Source organism: Callorhinchus milii, unplaced genomic scaffold (assembly GCF_018977255.1).
Source record: "Callorhinchus milii isolate IMCB2004 unplaced genomic scaffold, IMCB_Cmil_1.0 Scaffold2, whole genome shotgun sequence".
In the NCBI taxonomy this organism is placed as follows: Eukaryota; Metazoa; Chordata; class Chondrichthyes; order Chimaeriformes; family Callorhinchidae; genus Callorhinchus; species Callorhinchus milii.
In genome coordinates, this window is record NW_024704743.1 from 64,985,159 (window position 1) to 65,009,170 (window position 24,012).

The 24,012-nt window shown below is 43.2% G+C and overlaps 1 protein-coding gene across 3 annotated transcripts in view; it reads right to left on the reverse strand.

The window, feature by feature from the left end:
* Window positions 1-24,012, reverse strand: part of LOC103181196 (growth factor receptor-bound protein 10) — an 82,929-nt gene that overhangs the window by 49,308 nt on the left and 9,609 nt on the right. The window contains exons 2-3 of one of the 3 annotated variants that reach the window (XM_007897491.2): window positions 7,947-8,068; window positions 6,373-6,487 (exon numbers count right to left, since the gene is read on the reverse strand). The exons of 1 other annotated variant lie outside the window; for it this stretch is intronic. In XM_007897491.2, coding sequence (XP_007895682.1) covers window positions 6,373-6,423 — 51 coding nt within the window. In that variant the 5' untranslated portion in view covers window positions 6,424-6,487; window positions 7,947-8,068. The remainder of the gene's footprint in view (window positions 1-6,372; window positions 6,488-7,946; window positions 8,069-24,012) is intronic. One more of the 3 variants, XM_007897490.2, reaches the window with a different exon arrangement.

Genomic DNA, 24,012 nt, shown 5'->3' on the forward strand with positions numbered 1-24,012 from the left:
TCAATAATTTGCAAAAACAAGAGTAAAACACCTGGGTTTGGGGGGGGGGGGGGGGGGGGGCGACTGCAAATAACCTGATAACGTCTACATGTGGTAAAAGGTGTAGCAGCACAGCTGAGTATTTTACTCTGAGTGTGCTGCTCACCAGGAATCTCGCAGGGAAGGGGAAAGCGAGGTCTTCTTGGAAATAAACTGGCTCTAAATTGACTTGCTTTGCTTTGAATCAAATCAATCATAGGTGAGAACCTTAGTAGTGCCTTTCCTGAGCCATTCATGTCTGCAGTCCTCCAGGGGACTGATGATGACAGACCAGCCATCCGGGCTCATTAGCAGGACCTGGAGGTGTAAACCAGACACTGGATGCTGAGATTCTTCCCACTCAGCTACCGTCAGCCTTACGTTTGGTGGTCCTATCTTGGATAAGCAGCAGGGAAGCTTGCCAGACAGTGCTTTTAAAGACAGACCATGCTGCTTTAGCTGATTAAATTCTGACAATATCTGAACAGGCACATTCTGGAGTCTCCAAGCTTTAGCTCTTGTAAGCAACGTGCGTTGTTCCAGGGAGACAGACAATATCCCATTGGGATGGGGATTTCCACGTGTAGGTGGCATCATGGAACTTTCACTCTGGTTTGAATATTTTTAAGCATAGTGATGGGTTTTTGCATGTGTCAGATACCTGGTTGAGCAGAAAAAAATGGTAGTGTCTCTTCACAGCTCTATTGCAGCAATTTATGACAAATTTCAGTGAAGGTAATAATGATTGCAATAATACCATTTCCAAATGTAAAAAGGACTTTTAAACAAACATCCAGATAGTATTTTGGGCCAATAATTGCTTGAATTCCTTGGGGGAACAATTTGAGGCATTGAATGAAACATTAAGTTTAGCTGGACAAGCAGCAGAAAGCATCGATTCATTCATGAACAAATTAGACAGATTTCTATTAGGAAAAATAATAATAATAATCCTTGCATTTGATATAGCGCTTTTCAAGTATTCTAGACATCTCAAAAGTGTTCCATAGAATATACTGTAAAGCGAATTGGTGTATATTTATGGGTAAGACACACCAGCAAATTGCAGAGCCGTGTCTCACAAACAGTCGTGAATTGAAGTGAACAATTGTTTTTCTAGAAGGATTATTATCAGGCGTGTGGAGTGAGGAAACTTGCCCAGGGTTTCACCCTGCCGGGAATCAAACCCTGGTCTCTTGCGAGGCGAGTGCTCTAACTATTGAGCTACAGGACTGCTCAGTGGAAGTATCCAGTGGAAATAATATCTCGATATACAATTTATAGTTTGGGACAAGACATGTTATGCGACTGGTGGAAGGCGAACTGGAGTGACCTTCTTTCGCCTAGCAAATACTTATGTTTTTATTGCCTCCCTCATTTCCTCTTTGTTCCTCACTCATTGATTGAGGAACTGAATGGAGTCTGAGTGGAGCCACTCCAGACTGAATCGCCCAGAATGCAGATATGAATTGATGCAGGGGCAACTATCAGTGTGGCATTTTGTCTGGATTAACTGGATTTTTGACCATAGTTAACCAGATTATTTTAAATATTTTACAATAGAAACAAATGGGATCTGGCATTTTGTCCGAATTAAGCGGCCTCCGCTGCACTTGCAAGTTGCAAGTTCAGGATTGTCCAACTACATGGCAGATTCTGTAGCCACACATGCATTGTGCCAGTGCCAGAAATCTCACCTAACCCATAAGAGAATTTAGGAAGCCTGTTCCATAAGTTTACTATTCGCTCACTGAAGTAGTGTTTCCACAGATTCGTTCTGAATTTAGCCCCCTTCAATCGTAGGCCGTCTCCTCTGGTTCTACTGTTCAGTACAAAATAAAACAGCTTATTTTGGTCTACATTTTCTAGTTCCTTTAGAATCTTAGACTGTAATCATATTGCCCCTCAACCTTCTCTTCTGTAGGTTGGTGGAAATGAGGTAATTTTTTAAAAAAACAATTAATATCTTTGGATACAGGTTAATTCAGGCAAAAGGCCCTGACCCAACATGTCTGACTTAACTGCATCCACTGTATCTAAATTTGCTTCCTGCTAGCACCTTACTGTCTGTGGCCCCAGGGTTGGCTTCAAATTATTAGCTGCAGCACTACTGCAGAAGAATGCCACAATTGTCACAAACGTCAGGGAACGATGATACAACGATGTAGTCAGTGTAGTACATTCTTTGCTGGATATAATTCAGAATGCATCAGAACAGTTTGAGATGCTCAAGTCAATGATTTTCATAATGAGCAAGAAGACTAACAGGAACATTAGTTTACTTGGCCTGGTTGAGGTATGAATTCCAGATATCCAGCGTCTGGTAAACCAGGGGTTTACTATATATTAATAATGATCCTTATATTTGATATAGTGCCTTTAACATCTCAAAAACACTTCACAGAATATACTGTAAAGTGTAGGAACTGTATTTGTTGTTGAACGCAGCAGTCCACTTAGAAACAGCAATGTGCCACAAGCAATCATGAAGTGAATGAAATAATCTGGGAATTGTTGGCTAGGACACTGGGAGAAACTTTGTTCTCTTTTCCAATAATGCCATGGGACCTTTAACATCCACCTGAACAGGCAAATGGGACCTCAGTTTAACATTTCATCTGAAGACAGCACCTCCAACAATACAACACTGCCTCGGGACCAGCCAAGACTAGTTGAGGTCAAAGTCCCGATCACCTGGTTGGTTATAGAAACAAAGGGACTTCTGTCTGTAGTGCAAAGGCACTGGTGGTTGCAAGCATTAGAGCCTCAATCTTGCTGACATTCAACTGGAGAAAGTTTCTCATCCAGAACTTATGTTCACAGACAATTGGTCAGAAGAGTGATCTAGCAGTGGAGAGTGGAAGCAGAGAGGTAGAGGGTCATCCACATACATGTGGAATTGAACCCTATGTCTGCGAATCAACTGGAATGTGCTGGAGGCTTCTCCACAACACCGTTTTCAAAGTCAATGTCCTCAAAGCTAGATTGCACATGCAATCTCCAGCTTTCGATGTCTGGTAAACCGGATCATATTACTCTGGTTAAAAAAAAATTCAAAGTAGAGCTCCTATTGTGCTAACCAGCTAATAATAATAATCCTTGCAATTGATATTGCGCTTCATTGCGTCTTCGGGACATCTCAAATTGCTTCACAGAATACACTGCTAAGTGAATTGACTGTATATTTTGTGGACAAAATGCGGCAGCCAATTGCGCACCGACCGCAGTGTCCCACAAACAGTAGTGGAATGAGTGACCAAATCATTAATTTTTGTTTAAAAAAGGGACCATTATCCCCAGAAAATGATCTGCCAATTGACTATCAACTAAGTTTCTACTTACTGCGTGGTAAACAAGAGGCATGTGGATTAAGGAAACTTGACCAACTTTTTACCCTGCCCAGGAATCGAACCCAGGTCTCTCGTTTGCGAGGCGAGTGCTTTAACCACTGAACTACAAAACTCCACAAAAATTGATGTTGAGTGGCAGCCGCCATCCAACCACACCTTTCCATACTTCAAAAATATCTAAATTTAAACTGCATGGATAATCCCATCTTGCTCAAATCTATCAAAGGTTTTGTTATCCACATGCCTCTTCAATTTGCTGACACAATCTTTTTCCATCTCCACCATCAGTAGTCCATTCCATATATACACAATTCTGTGCAAAGTAAATAAACTTGTTAATTTTCCTTCTTTTGAGGCTTGAGTTGTGCCTCTTTCTTAATATTCCCTTCAAAAACCCCAAACAATAATAAATTGGTCATTTTCAATCTACGACTGTTTGTGGGACACTGCTGTGCGCAATTGGCTGCCGCGTTCTCCCACAAATATACAGTCAATTCACTTTACAGTGTGTTCTGTGAAGCGCTTTGGGACGTCCTCCCGACGTGAAAAGCACTATATCAAATGCAAGGATTATTATTATTATTAAAAGGTTATAACAATAATCAAATAACATTAAATATATTACAATTCATAATTATGCCTTTTGTGCTGATCAATTAATAAATTCCAGGGCGCTACCCCATGTGAAGGGCGCAGTATACATTTTATAATAATGACTTCAAATAATAATGGATTCAGCAAATAGGCAAATCTAGCAACTGTGACCTGAATTTATTTAAGCTGTCTGAACAGCTTCTCACATAAATCAGAAAACTATGAATTTTATCTGATGGGCAGCATTGGATCTTTTCACTATACCAACACACAAAACATACATTTTGTTGCAGTAGCTGAAATATAATATTAACAATCACTGTTTTCCAAAGATTATTTTTATTGGCTCATAGGCCATTCTGACCACTTCATTTTCCTTAACCCCTTCACCCCCCTTTCTACCAGCAAAACTACCGCCAATTAGGGGTAGAGGAGCAAAGGGACTTAGGGGCACACATATACAATTCACTAAAAGTAACAACACAGGTTAATAAGGCCATAAAAAAAAGCAAACCAGGCATTGGGGTTCATTTCTAAAGGGATAGAAATGAAAAGCAGGGAAGTTATGGTAAACTGCTATAGACCCTTGGTTAGACCACACTTAGAATACTGTGTGCAGTTCTGGTTCCCACATTATAGAAGGGATGTAGAGGCACTGGAGAGGGTGCAAAGGAGATTCACAAGGATGATCCCAGAACTGAGAGGTTATACCTATCAGGAAAGGCTGAACATACTTGGACTCTTTTCTCTTGAAAAGTGGAGGGTAAGGGGTGGCCTGATAGAGGTCTTTAAAATGATGAAAGGTTTTGATAGGGTAGACATAGGGAAGATGTTTCCACTTGCGGGGAAGACCAAAACCAGGGCCATCAATATAAAATAGTCTCAAATAGATCAAATAGGGAAGTTAGAAGAAATTTCTTCACATAGTGGAACTTGCTACCACAAGGAGTTGTTGAGGCAAATAGCATAGATGTATTTAAGGGAAAGCCAAATAGGTACATGAGGGAGAAAGGAATAGAAGGTTATGCTTGAAGGTTTAGTTGAGGAAGGGCAGAGGAGGCTCACGTGGAGCATAAACACTGGCATAGACAAGTTGGGCCGAATATCCTGTTTCTGTGCTGTATATTCTAATGTATTCTAATTCTTGGCCTAGGAAACAATATCCCCCATTTCCCTCATAAATTTTCTCCAAACTCCTGCCCCTCTCGCCCTCTACCTGTCTCGATGTCACGTCTTCCTGGGACCTATAACACTCTCGCTGCCAATCCTCAACACCCTCAGCTCTACCAAATCTCTTACCACCACTTTTTATTCCCGCAATAACCCCACTACAACATCCACCTCCACTTCATAGCTTAAATCTGCCCTCACAGTCCATCGCCAAAGTCCATCCTCATACCCTTGTCTCAGCAAAATCTGAAGTCATCCCAGCCTGCTCTTCTCTACCGTCAACCACCTTCTCTGCCCAACCACCCATTGCTACCTCTATCCTTACTCCGAAGGATCGTGGGCCCAAAACGTTTTTACAAAGGGTCGTGGGCCCGAAATGTTGACTCACTTTCCTTTCTCCATAGAGGCTGCCTGACTTGCTGAGTGTTCCCAGCGACTTCTGTTTTTGTTTCAGTATATTCTCTGAATCACTTTGAGATGTCCTCCCAATGTGAAAGGTGCTATAATCGAATGTAATGTATCATTGTTGGATGAATATCCAGCCAGTGTGGCCCCACTCTCTGGAAATCCATCCCAGAGTATTCTCTGCCTTGCCCCTAACTTCTAAGTCTTAAAAATCTGCCTTAAAACTCATCTCTTCAACCATGCTTTCAGCTACCTTTCCTCTCCCCATCCTGAACCAAGTCAGTTGCATGAAATCCTTTAAGATATGGGCATCTGTAGTGTTTCAGAAATCTTCTGAATCTACTTATTCTAACAAGATGTATATGTGCTGGAATCCAAGAATAGAAGTGAACAAATCCAAGACTGTAGAGCCATTACTGACCCATATTCTTTATTTGATAACCATTAATAATAATAACAATCATTGCATTTGATATAGCGCTTTTCATGTCTTCTAGATGTCTCAAAGCGCTTCGCAGAATATACTGTAAAGTGAACTGGCTGTATATTTTGTGGGTGAAATGCGGCAGCCAATTGCGCACAGCAGTGTTCCACAAACAGTCATGGATTGAAGTGACCAATTTTATTATTGTTTTTTTTCTTGAGGGATTATTATCAGGTGTGCGGAGTAGGGAAACTTGCCCAAGGCTTCGCCCTGCCAGGAATCAAACCCAGGTCTCTCGCTTGCAAGGCGAGTGCACTAACCACTGAGCTACAGGACTCCTGCATTGCACCCTTACTTTGATTTTTGTCAGTAACATAAACAATAATCAAGGCAAATGAATAATGGACCAACCTGGTAATAAGGATGGTGCAGAAAGGAGTCAGGACAACCAGCCAAAGCCATGATTTTTCTCAGATTAGATAATCCACAGAAACGTCATCCACTTTTCAGTTATGTTTAAAGGAACCTGATAATTGTAAAGAAAATGAAATTAATTGAGTAAATCAAAGTTCACTAGTTTTGTGCATTTGATTCAAAAATTAGACTATTTCCCGCTCAAACACAATGAATGTTTTTAAACTCTTTTTCAAGAAATAACCAGCCTTACCAATCAAGACTAGCTATTTCATGCCATTATTCACATCTGATGTCCAAGTTAGTTCAAAGTTGAATATTTAACCTTCCATGCAGGTGTTAAATTTGTTGTACAATATTTGATTAGGTATCTTTGGGAGCCATATAAATAGATTACAGGGGTTGCAGTTGAATCTTGATAACAAGACACTGATTTAACAAGTCACTACCACTTAAGTAGCCATGCTGTCAACATCCCGGCTGATTCCCATGCAAAAATTAATAAAGGACTAACACTCCGCTTAACATGCAGCTTACAAATAGCTTACAATGCAAAATTGATCAGATAACTCGTCCTATAAAATGGCATCTTGCAATGCAGAGACCTCCCGGCCTTTCCGGAGGTTGGGTGCACATGCTCAGATGCATTACAGGGACCTTCTGCCCCGACGTGGCCTCCTGCCTCATTTCCCACCCTATCCTGTGACTGGATAGGGAGGCCCTTCAATAGACCAGAAGCATCTGTGATGCATCTGAACATGTGCGCCCAGCCTGCACCAGTCATAGTGCCCCCTTGTAGCCTGGAAGAATCTATGCCTAATTCGCCACTCTGGATAACTCGGTTAGCCCTTTCCCATTGGGAGTGTTGTGCTATCGGGAGTTGAATGCAATTGGTAAATTAAGATTTCCCATTCAAGAGGTAGACCAAAGCAATTTGAGTTACTATTAAAAAAAATGCTGTATAGTGTTTTAAGGGGCACCAACATGTGTGGGGTGGGGGGAAAATCACTTCTACTTAGCATGTGATAGTGTTTCAAGATGCCACTAATCTAAGTAACTCTCAGTAGGCTTCAGCTGTCTACAGTACAAAATTACATTTGTATCACACCTTTCACATTGGAAGGATGTCCCAAGATGCTGAACAGTCATTAGCTATTTTTATACAGTGCCTTTCACTTAAAATAAATCTATCAAAACACTTTACAAAATAAAATCTTATGTCGGCAAATACAGCAACTAATTTACACCAACAACTTCCTACAAACAATTAATCAATTTGCCAATTAAATCAAATTAGTGGATGTATTCATATAAGGAAGTGCAAGACAAGATAAAACACTTTTTGTTAAAATAGCAGGAGGATCCCATAGCATTCACTTGAATTGCAAGACAGACAGAACCTAAATTAATGACAACATAGAAAAAAGTACGGCAATGATCCAGAAATAAACAGATTTTGCATTGAATGTTGTGTAGATGAACATAGCAGTTAATTGGCGCCAGCAACATCCCACAAACAATAAACATGCTTTTTGTAACTAGGTTCTGGAGCTGGTAAAAGAGCAACTCACCATCAGATTTGACTCATGGCCAATCATCCATGCGGGAGACAGCTGTATTGAGTTGACTTAACCAGAAATCTCTCAGGCGAGCAAAGGAGCTACTGCCATCGGGGTCTTCTGTCTATCTTGTACTGAACAAATGGATGCGAGCAGGCCACATTGGTGTGAAAGCTCTTCCTCCTAAGCATCAGTGAACTGTAGTTGTGACTCTCTTAAGGCAAGTGTGCCAATCACAATAAGTCCCAATATCAGTTTTCACTATCAAGCAGCAGTGCCTCAGGCTGCCAAATAAATATTCCTGCCTCTCGTCATTTTAAAAAATATATAACACACACAATGGCTATTCTAGATTTAATTCTGTGAACAAACACAGGAGCATTCTTCCGCTGGTCATCAAAACAGTTTTCCATATTATAATAAAAATCGTTGCATTTGATATAGATCTTGGCTCTGAAACCGGACTACAGAGGTCACCACAGAGAAATGACTCGACTTCAGCATTCTCTTGCCAAGCATGTCAACTTGGAGCCAGTTCATCTCCAAGGAGACCCCACTTGCCTTTTATTCCCCCACAACCTCAAGAATATAGTTGCAACTTGGTCATTTGACATCCAACAAGAGCAGGCTTGAGCCGTCACTGGGTGGATGGCAGATACTAGGAACTCCCCGTGAGCTTTCTGCTGACTAGCACAGCTCATTATGAAACGCATTAAAGCATTGCCACAATGTTCTGACCCACAGCTCAGACACGCATCCCTACGCATAGAACGATGGTCCACCAGATGGAGGTGCAGAGTTTAAGCAGCAGCTGCTTATCTCTCTGCAAGCCAATCAAGATGGATTCCAAGACTTGGATATATGAACTTGTATTCATGAACCCAGACTCCTGGTAATATCTTTCCAGTAGTTGTCGTCCCAAGCATCAAAGTTTCCTCATCACCTATCTGACAGACATCTGCCTTCAACATGGTGTGAGGTCATCTACAGGACTGCTTGTGACATGCCGGGCACCTTAACATTCAACAGATCCAAGTCCAATGCCAAAGGTGCACAACTACATTTCTGAATCTTCTCTTATCCCTACTCTTCATTCAACCAAACCTCTCTCATAAACATTTCCTCTTATCACTTAGTCCTGCAACAATATATGTTGAATCTCCTTTAACCCAACTTCCATTTAATTCTACCTCAATCACCTCTATGATCCATCAAGAAAACCTTTCACTTTCCAATGGTCTCGTAGTAGTGGGTAAAACATTACCCAATGCAGCACCAGGCATAAAAAAACAGAAATTGCAGTTCTAATTTCTTCTGCTGAGTTAGCTGGAGCTCTAAAATAGGCTTCAGCTCCCCTGGGATAGGGAATCTGCCAGATTGTTAGTCTGCCCATTTCCCTGACAAGCAAGGGAAGCTTTATGCTGTATTTTATTTTTCACAAACCACCAGATTGGACACTATAGTTTGGTTCAATCATGTTTCTCGCCAAGATTGTGTGGTTGGGATACATCAAACTGGTGCCTAATTAGTTGAAGCATTTCAAAGCTACTTCAGTTAATTACTTCTTCAAGGCTACGATTAATATTTACTATGATTAATCCACTATTCTTACAACTTTGCCATAACAACATTATAGCTCTAAGTATGATCTATTATATGCCTTTTCCTCATCAGCCACATTGGTCTCAAAGAATAGATATCTCTCCTACTATCCTCAAGAGACAAACCTTCAACCTCCGCCATATTTTGTAGTCTCCAACTTTCCTTCTTCCTTGGAAATTTATGGAATTTATTTAGTTAAGGAGAGAGAGGGTGTTAGAGCAGAGAGAGAGGTTAACTGAAAGAGTGTGAGAGGGAGAGAGCGTGAGAGAGGGAGAGAGAATGTGTGCGAGGGTGAGAGAGAACATGAGAGCAAGAGAGAGAGAAAGAGTGACAGAACTGAGAGAGAAGTGAGGGCAGAGTTCAGCCATTCACTGTCAGGACAGACGATCAGAGCCTCCCTCTGCCGTTGCGGGAGAGACCAAGGACAGACACCAAGCTGCGTGCTGTGCAGTTTCCTCACAGAAGGCTCCCTCTTTCCCCAGTGAAAAACTTCTCCATGTCCTTCATTCCACCTCCCTTCCCCACCTTACCTCTACAAACTCCCGACCTGGCCGTTCCCTTTATGGAGAAAATACCAACTTGCTTCATACCCACCACCCCATCTGCCCCAGCATCGCCATGTTTCCCCCTCTCTTTGGAGTTCTATTACTGGAGTCCCTCCTACTCGCTCCCTCCCCTCTTACACCACCACCACAACAACAAAATTATATTTATAGAGTGCCTTTCACTTCGGGAGGATATCCCAAAGCGCTGGACAGTCAGGGGTTGGGACCCGAGCATGGGGGAGGGGTGGGGTAGGGGTGAGGGAAGGCAGAGAGGTGGGAGGGCGACCAAAGGCATGATCGAAAAGAAGGGTCGTGAGACCAGCCTTGAAGGAGGCAAGGGAGGAAGAGAGGTGAAGGGACTGTGGGATGGAGTTCCAGAGTGTGGGGGCAGAAAGGCTGAAAGTTAGGCCATTGATGGTAGGGCGGGAGACATGGAGCAGACTGGAGCCCGATGAACGGTTTCCGTAATCGTGCCTTGATGTGACAAATGCGTGGGTGAGGATTTTGGTGGCCTGAGGGGTGAGGCAGTGGCGGAGTCTGGCAATGTTGTGGAGGTGGTGGTAGGCAGTACCAGTCATGGCACAGATGTGGAAGAGAAAGGATAGTTCAGAGTCAAACAAGATACCCAGGTTCCTGACTGGCTTAGTGAGGTTGAATGTGCAGCCGTGGAGGCTGATGCTGCCAGCGCCTAAGGTGCGGAGGCACTGGCGCGAGCCAATCAGGAGGGCCTCGGTCTTGCTGACGTTGAGTTGGAGAAAGTTGTCCCTCGTCCAGGACTTGATGTCGGACAGGCAGTCGGTCAGGACGCCAGTAGTCCTGGAGTTGAGAGTGGAGGCAGAGAGGTAGAGTTGGGTGTCATCCGCATACATGTGGAAATTTACCCCATGTCTGCGGATGATGTCACCGAGGGGGAGCATGTAGAGGGTAAAGAGGAGGGGACCGAGGACAGAGCCCTGAGGAACACCACATGAGACGGTGCGGGGGTTGGAGTAGAAGTCGTTTGCTGCGACGAAGTTGAGGCGGTTTGAAAGGTAGGACCTGAAGCAGTAAAGGACAGAACCTTGAAGGTTGAGGTGGGAGGAGAGGCGGTGGAGGAGGATTGAATGGTCCACGGTGTCAAAGGTGGCGGAGAGATTGAGGCGGACAAGGAGGCAGAGGGAGCCCTGGTCGAACATATCAGGATGTCGTTTGTGACCTTGGCCAGAGCAGCACCAGTGGGCAGCACGGAAACCAGATTGGAGGGGTTCATAGAGGGAGTGGGATGAGAGGAAAGAGCGGAGCTGGGAGGCAACGGCTCTCTCAAGGACCTTGGACAAGAAAGGGAGCTTTGAAAATGGGCCGGTAGCTGGATAGCTGTGATGGGTCAAGGGAAGGTTTCTTCAAGGTGGGGGTGATAGTGGCTGTTTTGAAAGGGGTAGGAACAGTGCCAGATGACAGGGAGAGGTTGATGATGTCAGCGAGTAGTGGGACAAAGAGGTGGAGCTGAGATTTAAGGAGAGGGGTGGGAATGGGGTCCAGGGAGCAGGTGGTGGGCTTCATGGATGATATAGTTGTGAAGACAGAGGAGGAGGTGAGAGGTTCAAAGGTGTGGAAGGAGGGAAGGGCTCTGAAACTCCATCCCCCAGTGTCTTCGCCGCCTCCTCCCTTTCCTCCTTCAAGGCCGGTCTCAAGACTTTTCTCTTTGACCGTGCCTTCAGCTCCCCTCTCGATTCTCTACCCCCTCCTCGCTCCCTCCCTTCTCTCACCCTGACCATTTCCCCCCTGCTCGGGTCCTGACCCAAGTGTCCAGCACCTTGGGACGTCCTCCCGACGTGAAAGGCTCTCTATAAATGGAATCTTGTTGTTGTTGTTGGAAGTGTGGGGGGGTGAGTAGGGAGGGGGTAGAAATTGGGAGGGCAGTGGCAGCTGAGCACATTCCCTCGATTTTGGACTCAAGGAAGTCCAGCATTTTCTCGCAGTGGGAGTCAGAGGAAAGAATCTGCGAGGCGTGGTGGGGAGGGTGGAGGAGCCGGTTGGTGGTGGAGAACAGGAGCCTGGGGTTGCCCTTCGCTTCCAGGATTAACCTGGAATAGAAGGACAATTTGGCCGATGTGAGAGCGGAACGGTAGAGTTTGATGAGGTCCAGCCGGATTTGAGCCAAGTGCATTCGGCAGCCCGTACCTGGCCCTTAAGGAAGCGGAGGTATCTGGTGAACCAGAGTGAGGATCGGGAATAGGAAGCAGTTCAGGAGGAGAGAGGGGCAAGGGCGTCGAGTTTGGTGGAGAGGGTGCTGTGGAGAAAAGTAAGCGCAGCGAATGGGTTGGTGCAAGAGGTCGGAGGAGTTCAGTGTACTCCAGGGCCGCGGAGAGGGATTGCGGGGAGATCGTCTTCCATGGGCACGTCTTACAAGGCAAGTCAAGACCTAGCTCTTTTACCATGCTTTCAGTCATCTTTTCCCCTCACCACCCCACCTCTCTTGGCTCCCAGCCTACAATGTTAAGCGGTTTGAGATGTCTTTTCAATGTAAAAAAGGTGCTGTGTAAACATCATGTTTCTGGAAGGGCTGTGGACCTGCAGACCCTTCTCAAATAGGGAATCCAGCCTGTGGCAGCCAAAAGGTTGGACCACCCTGACATAGCCCACCAGTCGTGGAAGTTGCAAAGTTTAGCTGTTCAAATCAAGCCCGAGTTGCAAATGTCAAGTTTGTATTTACTGCCATCCAATAATTACTGGCTTCTAATTTACCACCCTTTAGGGTATTATGCAAAATAAGATATACTATAGAATCATCAAGGAGAAAAAAAAGTTGAAAATGTAGTTAATATATTTTAGAATCACATCAAGCATAGCAGCTGTTTTACAGTTTAAAGGGAGTACTGGATACTGAAAGACAACAGTATGGCAACTCCCATTAAGCCTTTGTCTGCCACAAGATGGCTACTCACGTTCCCAAATACAAAATGCCTGATCCAAGTTTCCAGCTCATTTGAAACATTATTTACACATTAATCCATACTTAGGACACCTGGCTTGTTAAGTACCCCGTCCACCAAACTGAGCTTTTTATTTTTACAGATGTCCACCATCTGAAACATCCATATGGAATAGCAAAGAAGAAGTTCTCTGTCTAAGAGCTTTAACTATTTTTGAAATGCCACTTTTCGCAGGTTCTGAGTGACTGGCCATTCATGCACAAAACAGTCAATTCACTTTACAGTAATAATAATAATAATCCTTGCATTTGATTTAATGCCTTATCACATCGTTGAGACATCTCAAAGCGCTTCACAGAATATACTGTAAAGTGGATTGACTGTTTTGTGGGCGAAATGCGGCAGCCAATTGTGCACAGCAATCGTGGATTGAGTGACCAATTCTTTTTGAAGGGATTATTTCCCCCGGAAAGCGATCTGCCGATCAACTAACAATCAGGTTCCAACTTACAGCTCGGTAAACACAGGCTTACTGTATTATGTGAAACACTTTGAGACATCTAGAAGATGAGATAAGGCTCTACATCAAATGCAAGGATTATTATAACTGCCCTTAGTACAGTAGATAGTGGATACTGAGCTAATCACCATTGATAAAACTGGATAAAGAATCAACAAGATAATAGTACAAGAACAAAACTACAGTATTGTAAATTGAAGGATAAATTTTCAGCCATTCCACCAGATACACTAACTCTTGTGTGAAGTGCATTCTGCCCTGTTTGGGGAAATCTAAATTTCAAACTCTCGACACAAGGTGGTCAGCTTCAGCACTGTGCAAATGACAAGATACACCAAGTGCCATAACACATCTAGCCTTACTCTGTTCTCATAGTTTGACCCACAACTTTGAGACGTCTCGAAGACGTGATAAGGTGCTATATCAAATGCAAGGATTATTATTATTATTATTATGTTGTGCCTCTAATGAACGACAGTAGCCTAATGCACAAACAACTGAGGAGCGGGGGCTCATTCTTGGAACCCCTTCAGGACTGCTTTGAAGTAAAGCTTTCAAATTAGACAACCCATCTACCCCAAGCTTGCCCAATTCCATTGGCTCCCTATTTCATCTGCTCTGCTATCTCAGCCTGCTTCAAGTTACCCACCCTCTCCAAGTTTTCTGCCACCTTGACCTCACTCTCTGGAACTCTCTCTTAAACTCCCTCCACCTCGCACCCTCACTCTTTACTTTCAAAATCCTATACAAGAACTTACCTCTTTAACAACATCTTCAATCATCTCCCTTACACCCTCTTTCTTTCCACCACTCCTCTCCCTGATGGTGAAACTGAGGGCATGAGGGACCATCAGGTACTGTTGCATTTTATTTGTGCAGCCAGGTGACTGACACTTGTGAAAAATGACTGTTTTGCCCCCACACTCTGGAACTCCATTCCACGGTCCCTTCACCTCGCTTCCCCCTTGCCTCCTTCAAGGCCGGTCTCAAGACCCTTCTCTTCGATTGTGCCTTCGGTCACCCTCCCACTTCTCTGCCTTCTCTCACCCCTACACCACCCCTCCTCCATGTTCGGGCCACGACACCTGACTGTTCAGCGCTTTGGGACGACCTCCCGACGCGAAAGGCGTTCTATAAATGTAATTTTGTTGTGTTTAAGATGACCAGACAAAGTTTCACATATGTATGCCGCCCACACATGCAAAATACTCTGAAGATTAGTGTATAGATCAGAAAGTTTACAAAGAAATTTGCATAAATTGATAGTACTTTTGTAAATAAGAAATAGATTTCAACCTGGAAAGTGAATTGCAGTGCATCAAGTTGAAGCACCAATGCATCAGCTTGATTTTCCCCTCTGCACCTCCTTCTACAACTCCAGATCCCAATCCCAATTGTGCTGCTGCTGTATTCAAAAGTAATGTTGCATTCATACTTTTAAAAGCAATATAATTGCTTCCAGCAGTAAGGTGGAGCAAGAAGCCCACTTTACATTTCCTGCAAATTGTATCTAGGTTGCTCATAAAGAATTTGATTAAAGAAATCCTTGAAGCTCCGAAAACTGGTACATTTTAATGTTATTAAAAAGCCTGCTACATGATCTGCTCCAGCAATAAAAAGGGTCCTTGAAAAATATTAAAACGGATCCTTCTAAAGATCTTGGGTGGCACAGTTAAAGGTACTACAGTATTAGGAATCAGAACACAACTCAATTCAAACACACTATACGCTAGTACAAAAATAGGTGCAAATACAATTAATCCTAACAACCAACTCTAACAAATTTTATAACCTGTTTTGTAGCAAATTTCCAAAGTGACTGCAGAGTGGACAGGTTGGTGGAAGTTTTAATAGGTAAGGAGGAGCAGACCATGGAGGACGAGGACAAGGACCTTGAACTCGACCCTATGGGGTATGGGGAGCAATTGAATATGGGCAAATCAATGTTTTGGCATAACACACAGTATAACTGAACACCCAATGAATAAGGAGAATTTCAGTTTAGGAATCTCTGCATACTGTACATAAGGTGGTAAAAGAGCACCATTGACAAGGTCTACCTCAGAATCCCATCCACCAAAAGTAAGCAGTCCAGAAGCAACAGCGAAACTAAAAATGTAGTTTGATTCTGAAAAAAAATCAGTAGCTTAGCAGCTTCAGTTATTACCACAAAATCTATTATGCTACGTACAAAGGGAAATTGTGGGTGCCTGGGATTAAGTCAGATTAAAAACAGCAAGTTTCCAAAGTACTCTACATATGGTCGGTCACCTGATATAAATATTAAAATCTGTGAAGATAAGCATGAAATGGACGATTTCTAATATTTGGTTTTTTAGTTAAGCAATGTTCTTCTTTCATGGTACTACACAGATGTGATGAAATTGTCCTGAGTATAATTTACATTTACAGCACTAAAATCCATAGCATAAATGTCGTATTCTTATTGAAATTAGTTTTAATAAATGAGATTTCATTCCCCCTCCAACATGCAAACCCACAACTGGGCCAGAATGGATAGACAAAGTATAATGGACATGATTAACCTCTGATTGAGCATTTTAACGTAACATTTGGTTTGGGAATTTTATTCCCAAATATTTTTATTCCCTATTGCTCTACTCTCACTCACAATGTCCATTATCAGTAGCCAAGCCTTCAGCCACTATGCCCTTTTCCGCTTTTAAAAAATCTTTGCCTCGTTTCCTCAATCTGCTTTAACAATTTTCAGCTGTATCTTTGGTCAACACCCTCAACTCTCCCTTCATACAGTTCTCTATTCCAGTGTTGTAAAATAGAAATTGCTGACTAGTCACAGGCGTGGCCTACGACGACACTATTTTAGCCACCTGCATTAAATTTAGAAGAAAATGCTTATATACACTCATACAATACAGGTGAAAATGTAGTTCACATGCATGCTTACATGTACTCTATATTTACTTAAAGATCTACCACCATTCAATGTGAAACTTTGCTAGACCTGCCCCTGCTCTCCGTCGAACAAAAAAAAACTTGCATTGATATAGTGCCCTTCATGTCAGGAGAACGTCCTCAAGGTGCTAAACAATAAGCAGTAACCAAGGAAGTAAAGCACACATATCAAAAAACACTCCCACCCTACTTTTGCGTCTTACGATTTTACCAAAAAACATACAAAAAGGACAGAGAAACATGTATATGCCAGGCGAATTCGAGATTACATGCCCAACAATGGGATTTATTCATCAATTTTATTTACTAATCAAAAATACAATTTTGCCACATTTGGATTCCCGATTCGCCACATGCGGCAACCAATCCCAATTCTTAAAACAGCATCTTTCACGTAGTGAACATTTCAATGCAAGTGGCTATTATTGGAGTCTCCATAACCCTGCAAGACAGCTTTAAAGGTTCATTTTCTGTTGATTTTTTTTNGATGAGCACCATGAGTATAGTTATCACCACCACCCCGGTCATAATTATTGGAATGACTGCTCGCCGTTTCAAATTCTGTTTACACAATAAATTGTCAGATTTCTAACAAATATTTGCATGACCAGAATAGTCCAGTCTTTGCAATAAGTTTTGAACAAATATGATGTTTTATGAAACATGAAATGTATTTCAATGTTAATTCTAGATTCCAAGGAGTGAACATACATGTTGATCTTCACAGGATATGTGACACAGACTGCATTTTGCCATAGAGGTTAATACTGAAATATAGTACTTGTACTACCAAACTCAAAATAGCAGTGCTATTTTAGACAATGGCCCAATTAGGAAGAGAGAAAATGTATAGCTTGCTAATGCACTTGTTTGAGATTTGCAACGTTCTTAAATTAATTTTAAGGACTTAAATTAATAGCTAACATAGTACAGTATGCAAACTAGAACACGGAGCAACAGATTAAGAGTTTGTAATTAGAGTGCAACAGATTTTCATCAATTATTACACAAAATATCAATTTGATGGACTGCATCGTTTGTTAAACAACAAACAAAACATCAGCAGCAGCAAAATTACATTTGCATAGCGCTTTCACGTCGGGAGGATTTCCCAAGGCACTGGACAGAGTTATGGACCCGAGCTGAGGATCGGGATGGGGGGCGGGGGGGAGCAGGGAGATCGAACGCACAGTCAAAGAGAAGGGTCTTAAGTTGGGGCTTGAGGTGGCAAGGGAGGGGGCGAGACAGAGGGACTGCGGGAAGGAGTTCCAGAGAGTGGCGAAAGGCCCGCCTGCCGATAGTGGGGCGAGCAAAGCGGGGACATGAAGCAGGCCGGAGCCTGCTGAGCGGGGGAGCGAACAGTGTGGTAAGGGGTTAGGAGGTCAGAGCAAGACCATGGAGGGCTTTGAAGGTGAGGTCCAGGATCTTGGAACTGTATTCTCTGTGTGATGGGAAGCCAGTAACATTACATTTGCACAACAATTTTGCAAATTAATGTGAAATTTAATCTTTTAGTGTAGCAAACCTGAGATGAATTTATTCTATTATTAAATGTAGTCTGCAAATAAAACAGGAAATAGTAAATATTTATGGCAAAATGACTAAAGGTAACCTAGATTTGATTATTCTGGACGCGTCATATACTGTACTAACTGAAAGGAAACTAGGAGCAGGAAGTTTATATTTGCTGCCCAACTTGGAGAACATTAAGTGGAACTGAATTGTATAATTTTATTGCAGACAAACCACTAGATGGGAGCATCATGCAGAACTGAGACTTGTTCCATCTGGAGGAAGGGAAACTTGAACTGCATCACCTCCCAGCTAGTCAAGGACAACATTTATAATGACTGAAAACTCCATGCATGGCTATCTCTGCTATAGAGGGAAACTGGCTGGTTAGTGGCTCATGAAGAGATAAAAATTAGTACAAGGGAGCGGGGAGGGAGAGAGAAGAAAACTAACCTAATTTTATATTTTTAAAAAGGTTACTTCAAATCGTCACTCGTGAGCATTTAAAGATTACAGTACAATCTGATCTAAATTACTTTAATTTGCTTGGATCCTAAACAATATTACCTGGGACCATCAACCACTCATTTTCTCTGGCTAATAAGGCTTACCCAACAGGTTCAAAATTGAAATGAATGAACTAGAAACAAGTGCCAATTTCCCATTCACCTAACAAAACCTGCTCACTTAATGAAACACATCGATTTTTTGGGGTCAGCCAGGTGTCTTGACACACGCAGAAACCGTTCAGCATTCTTAAGAGTATCCAAACTAAAGAAAGTTCCACATGTCCCACTTACACATGGAAATCCCTTGTATTGGAAATGGAATGCGTACTCCCTCCTTGGAGGGATGCACACTGCTTACCCAATTCTGGACAGCATTAGGCACAGGCTGGACAGAGCCAATGAATGGAGTTGGGGTACTGCTGGAGTTAACCAGCAAAAATTGTATAATTTTCCCATTGAAAGCACTGATTGGCAGGCTCACGGCTGGTCTAAATTGAGCCACCTACGCATTAGGGCTTTGGCTGAAAAGGTTAAAAGTAGCTGAGTCCTCCAGTCACTAGTTTATGCCTCCAAGTGCTATCAATGAGCCTGGCTGGCTGTGGTGTCATCAGCAATGCCATAACGTACTGCAGATCCACCTTGCTCAGCAACTGGATTACGAAGACAGCCACAGAGAGCTGATTCAATTCCGACATTCCATTGCCAAGCATATCAACTCCAAGGAGACACCTCTACCTTCTCCAAGGAGGATAGTCATGCATTGATTTAAGTTTTAGATTAGAGATGTAGGTTAAAAAGAGAAGCAGGTCAAAAGGGATGAGGGAATACCAAGAGTATTGAAAAGGACCAAAGCAAATTCATAGAATCATACAGCTCAGAAAGAAGTCATTCGGCCCATCGTGCCGAGGCTGGCTCTTTAAAATAGCTATCCAAATTAATCCCATTCCCTGCTCTTTCCCCATAGCCTTGCAAATTTGTCCTCCCCAAATATCTATCCACTTTTCTCTTGAAAGTTGTTATCGAATCGGCCTTCACCACCCTTTCATGCAATGCATTCCAGATCCGAACAACTCACTGTGTGAAAACATTTCTCCTCATCTCCTCTCTGCTTGTTTTCACAACTATCTCAAATCTGTCCTCTGGTTACCAACCCACCCTGTCAGTGGGTTGGTAACCAAAGTGAGAACAGTTTCTCCCTGTTCACTCTATCAAACCCCCTGATAATTTTGAGCACCTCTATTAAATCTCCCCATAACTTTTAAAACATTTGTTTCCAATACTCTTTAATGAAATCAAGACAACAGTTAGGCAAGAAGTTAAAAACCCGAGGGACCCAAATGGAGTTGAAAATAGAATGAGAAATCCTGATAAAAATTCTCATTCTATTTTCTATTTCTTAACTTTTATCAGGACATTAATACAGTATATTGTCCCAACTTCCAACACTTGTTGTAAGTTCTGAGGATGAATTGAACAAAGCAGAGATTCTAGGTAGACTGAAGGTGCCGAAGGAAAGGAAGACCATAAACTACTAAGTATCCACATGGCAACCTTGCACAAATCTGCTTAGGTGCACACAAATAACTGGCCTAGTCATAAAAATAAATCTCAGTTGAGTACTAAAATGTTCCAGGTTTAAATCGTGACAATACTTCACCCTTTTCAGATTATGAAATAAATGAACATGTCAAAAAATATTGGGGGAAGTGATGAACCAGCAATGAACAACATTTCCCTGGGGCTAAACTTACTATAAGCAGACATCAATCAGGTTTCAGCCTAGCTCAGTAAGCAGCACTCTCTCCTCAATGACAAAACGTTGTTTGTTCATGCCTCATGGGACTTTTGAGCTCACAGTCTCTCGTTCAATGTTCAGATGCCTGGATTGTTAGAGGTGCTGACCTTCAGATGAAATATTTAAACAGTTCAGGTAGATATTAAATATCCCATAGCACGATTCAAGTAGAGAAAGGAGCTTGTCCCAGTGCCTTGACCAAAAACCCCCAAGATAAAATTGGCCATTGACTTCATGGCAGTTTTTTGGGACATTGCTGTGGACAAAATTGGCTGCCACATTCATCGACAAAAATAGTCACTATATTCTATGGTAAATCCTGTGAAGTGGTTAGAGACATTTGACGACACAAGGCACTATCTTAAATGGAAGGATCATTATCATCCTTGGTAAGTCAGGTAGATCCTCAGTAATGCAATGTTGACTGCCCCTGAGAAATGTAGGGTTCCCAAAGAATTAACTCATGACATCAAGTCCTCTACATGCTCACCCTTGGTGACGTCATCCGCAGACATGGGGTAAATTTCCACATGTATGCAGATCACACTCAACTCTACCTCTCTGCCTCCATCCTGAACTCCAGGACTACTGGCGTCCTGACCGACTGCCTGTCCGACATCAAGTCCTGGACAACAGACAACTTTCTCCAACTCAACGTCAGGAAGACCAAGGCCCTCCTGATTGGCTCGCGCCAGCGCCTCCGCACCTCAGGCACTGGCAGCATCAGCCTCCACGGCTGTACACTCAACCTCACTAAGTCAGTCAGGAACCTGGGTATCTTGTTTGACTCTGAACTGTCCTTTCTCCCCCACATCTGCGCCATGACTGGCACTGCCTACCACCACCTCTGCAATATTGTCAGACTCCGCCACTGCCTCACCCATCAGGCTGCCGAGACCCTCACCCACGCATTCGTCACCTCAAGGCACGATTACGGGAACTCCCTCCTCATCGGCCCTCCCAGCTCTTCCCTTCACAAGCTGCAATCACCCAAAACTCTGCAGCTCATGTACTCTCACGCACCAGGCTCCGTGACCCCATCACTCCAACCCTCGCCCGACTCCACTGGCTCCCCATCCCCCAGAGGATCGAATTCAAGATCCTCGTCCTCACCTTTAAGGCCATCCATGGCCTTGCCCCCTCCTGCCTCTCTGACCTGCTGACTCCCTACGAGCCTGCTCCGCTCCATGTCTCTTGCCCGACCCGCCCTCCTATCGGTGGCCGAACTTTCAGCCTCTCTGCCCCCACTCTCTGGAACTCCATCCCACGGTCCCTTTGCATCGCTTCCTCCCTTGCCTCCTTCAAGGTCGGTCTCAAGACCTTTCTCTTCGACCATGCCTTTGGTCTCCCTCCCATCTCTCTGCCTTCCCTCACCCCTCCCCCACCCTCCCCCACGCTCAGGCCCTGCTTTGGGACGTCCTCCCAACGTGAAAGGCGTTCTATAAATGTAATTTTGTTGTTGTATGAGTTCTAACTTTCTACAGCTGAATGTCAACAAGACCAAGGTTCTCCTACTCATTTTCCATGAGCACCTTCTCCTCATTCACCTCAGCAGAACCTCAGTGTCTTGTTCGATTTCCAACTCTCCTTCACACCCTATTCTTGGGCTCTCATTCGCTCAGCTTTCCCTCACCTCGTTGCTTGCCTCCTCCTCTTCCTCTGGCTGCCAAGTCCCTCACCCCGTCTTCAAGTCCAGACTTGATTATTCCAACACTCTGCTCGCCGGATTCCACAGCTCATCCCTCACAAGCTGCAGGTCATCCACAATTCTGCAGTCTGTCCCTTTTCCTGGACCAGGCTCCAAAAGTGTGTCACCCAATTCTTGCTTGGCTCCACATTCCCCAGAAGATCTAATTAAATATATTGCCCTTACCTTCAAATGCCTCCAAAGACTCATCCTACCTTGCCTCTGAGACCCCATCAACCATAACAACCAGGCAGGTCCCTACATTCAGTGAACAGTAGTTTGAGGAGGGTGGGAGTAGCAAGCCTATCACCTCCATCCTCAATTGGCTCAACCGGCTCAGCATCCTGCAGATCAAATTTAAGATCTTCATCATACCACAAATCCTTCCACAACCTCCCCAAATGTCTGCAACCCTAAAACCCAAACACTCCCTCCAACAGCTTCACAATCCACTGCATCATCAGTTGATGAGCTTTCAGCTATTGTACCCCAAACCTCAGGAACTCGATCCTGGAATCTCTGTGCCTCGTCTCATTCCTCCCCACCTTTAAAGCCCTACCTTTGCAGTCACCTTTCCCACTCCCACCCCCTTCAGTACCTCTCAACTCCAACTCGTGCTCCCTCAGCTTTGTGCATCGCTTTGAGATTTCCTCCAGACATACAATTGTGTACTGTTGTATAACAATCGCTTCAATTCGAATCAATTTTGTTTAGCAAAGTCCTTCAAGAAGCTTATTCAACATGAAAGGCACTATGTAAATACAAATTATCGAGAATACTGCAATTACAAAGCAAAACCACCTGCAAACACGATCATTTAAAGAAAATCACACCCTTGGCCAAGTGATCTTTCTCCACTATTACAAAAAAGGCCTCATTCTGGGGCACTTAAATCTTTATGCTCATTAGTAACATTAGACTATACATCTTGTGTTCTGGAAGAGATTCAAATTGCCATTTATTGGATATTCACTTGCTATGAAATTATTCAAAATCTTCTGAGTTTGTAATGTAGACATTTCTTTTAAATTGTTGTTGCACTATCTTGAGCTTATGTTGTAGGTTAGTTTGCAAAATTGTCATGCCTTTTTATCAGCTCCTTGCAAGCTCACCTAATCAGACTCACCCCTAAGCAAACCACCCACTGTGCTGACTTGTTAGCATTCAGTACCACAAATCCCATTCTAGAAACAAAATCTTGCAATATCTGTCTTTGCCATCTGTCATTATCACTTGACTTTCCAAAGTGGGCCACTCCAGACACAGCATGAAAGCTACATGTAAGATGCAATCAAATCAAAAATTCATAAAACAGAAGTTGAGCCACATTATGGCCAGATAAAAGGATTGGATCCCACAGGACCTCCTGCAACATTGATTCTATGAGTTATTTCTTAGTAGTACAACCTCAATAATCAATTGACCAGAACACAGTTCAGGTGTTTATTTCTGACAATATTACTGATCCTCAGAACAGGATTCAAGTCAAGAGATAGAGGGGATGATGGAGGGGAGGCTGGGTAGAGAGGAGGACAGACAGTGTAGTACTAATAGTGATGGAAGAGATATGTTTCCTGATGGAATATATTCTTAGTCAATGATGTAGCCAATTTGATTTTTGCTTGATATCCAAGTATCTGCAGGGTTTGCTTATTCAGCATGGGGTGTCCCAATTAATGCAGATAATTTGCTGTCTAATGGTTATTTTGCAGAATATATAGGAATGGCTAAATAAAGCAGCTACAGAAAATTAGCGTGATCAATGCTTGACCTAATGAATATTTCACAATCAACACCCTCCTGTAAATATAATCAACAGGCAGAAGCTGACTAGTTACAGTTTATGGGGGGGGGGGGGGGGGGCGAGAGAAGAGAAGAAATGCATGCTTCCAATGGTAATCTGAGAATTACACTGTGTTTACTTACTTAATAACAACCAGACACGTCATCAATTACAGGATTTGAGCTGACTATATCAGCAAGTCATGTTTAGGCGGCATACGTTTCTCCTGCTGACCAAATTATTTTTTGACATAAGCAGGAAATTGTCTTTCGTAGATGC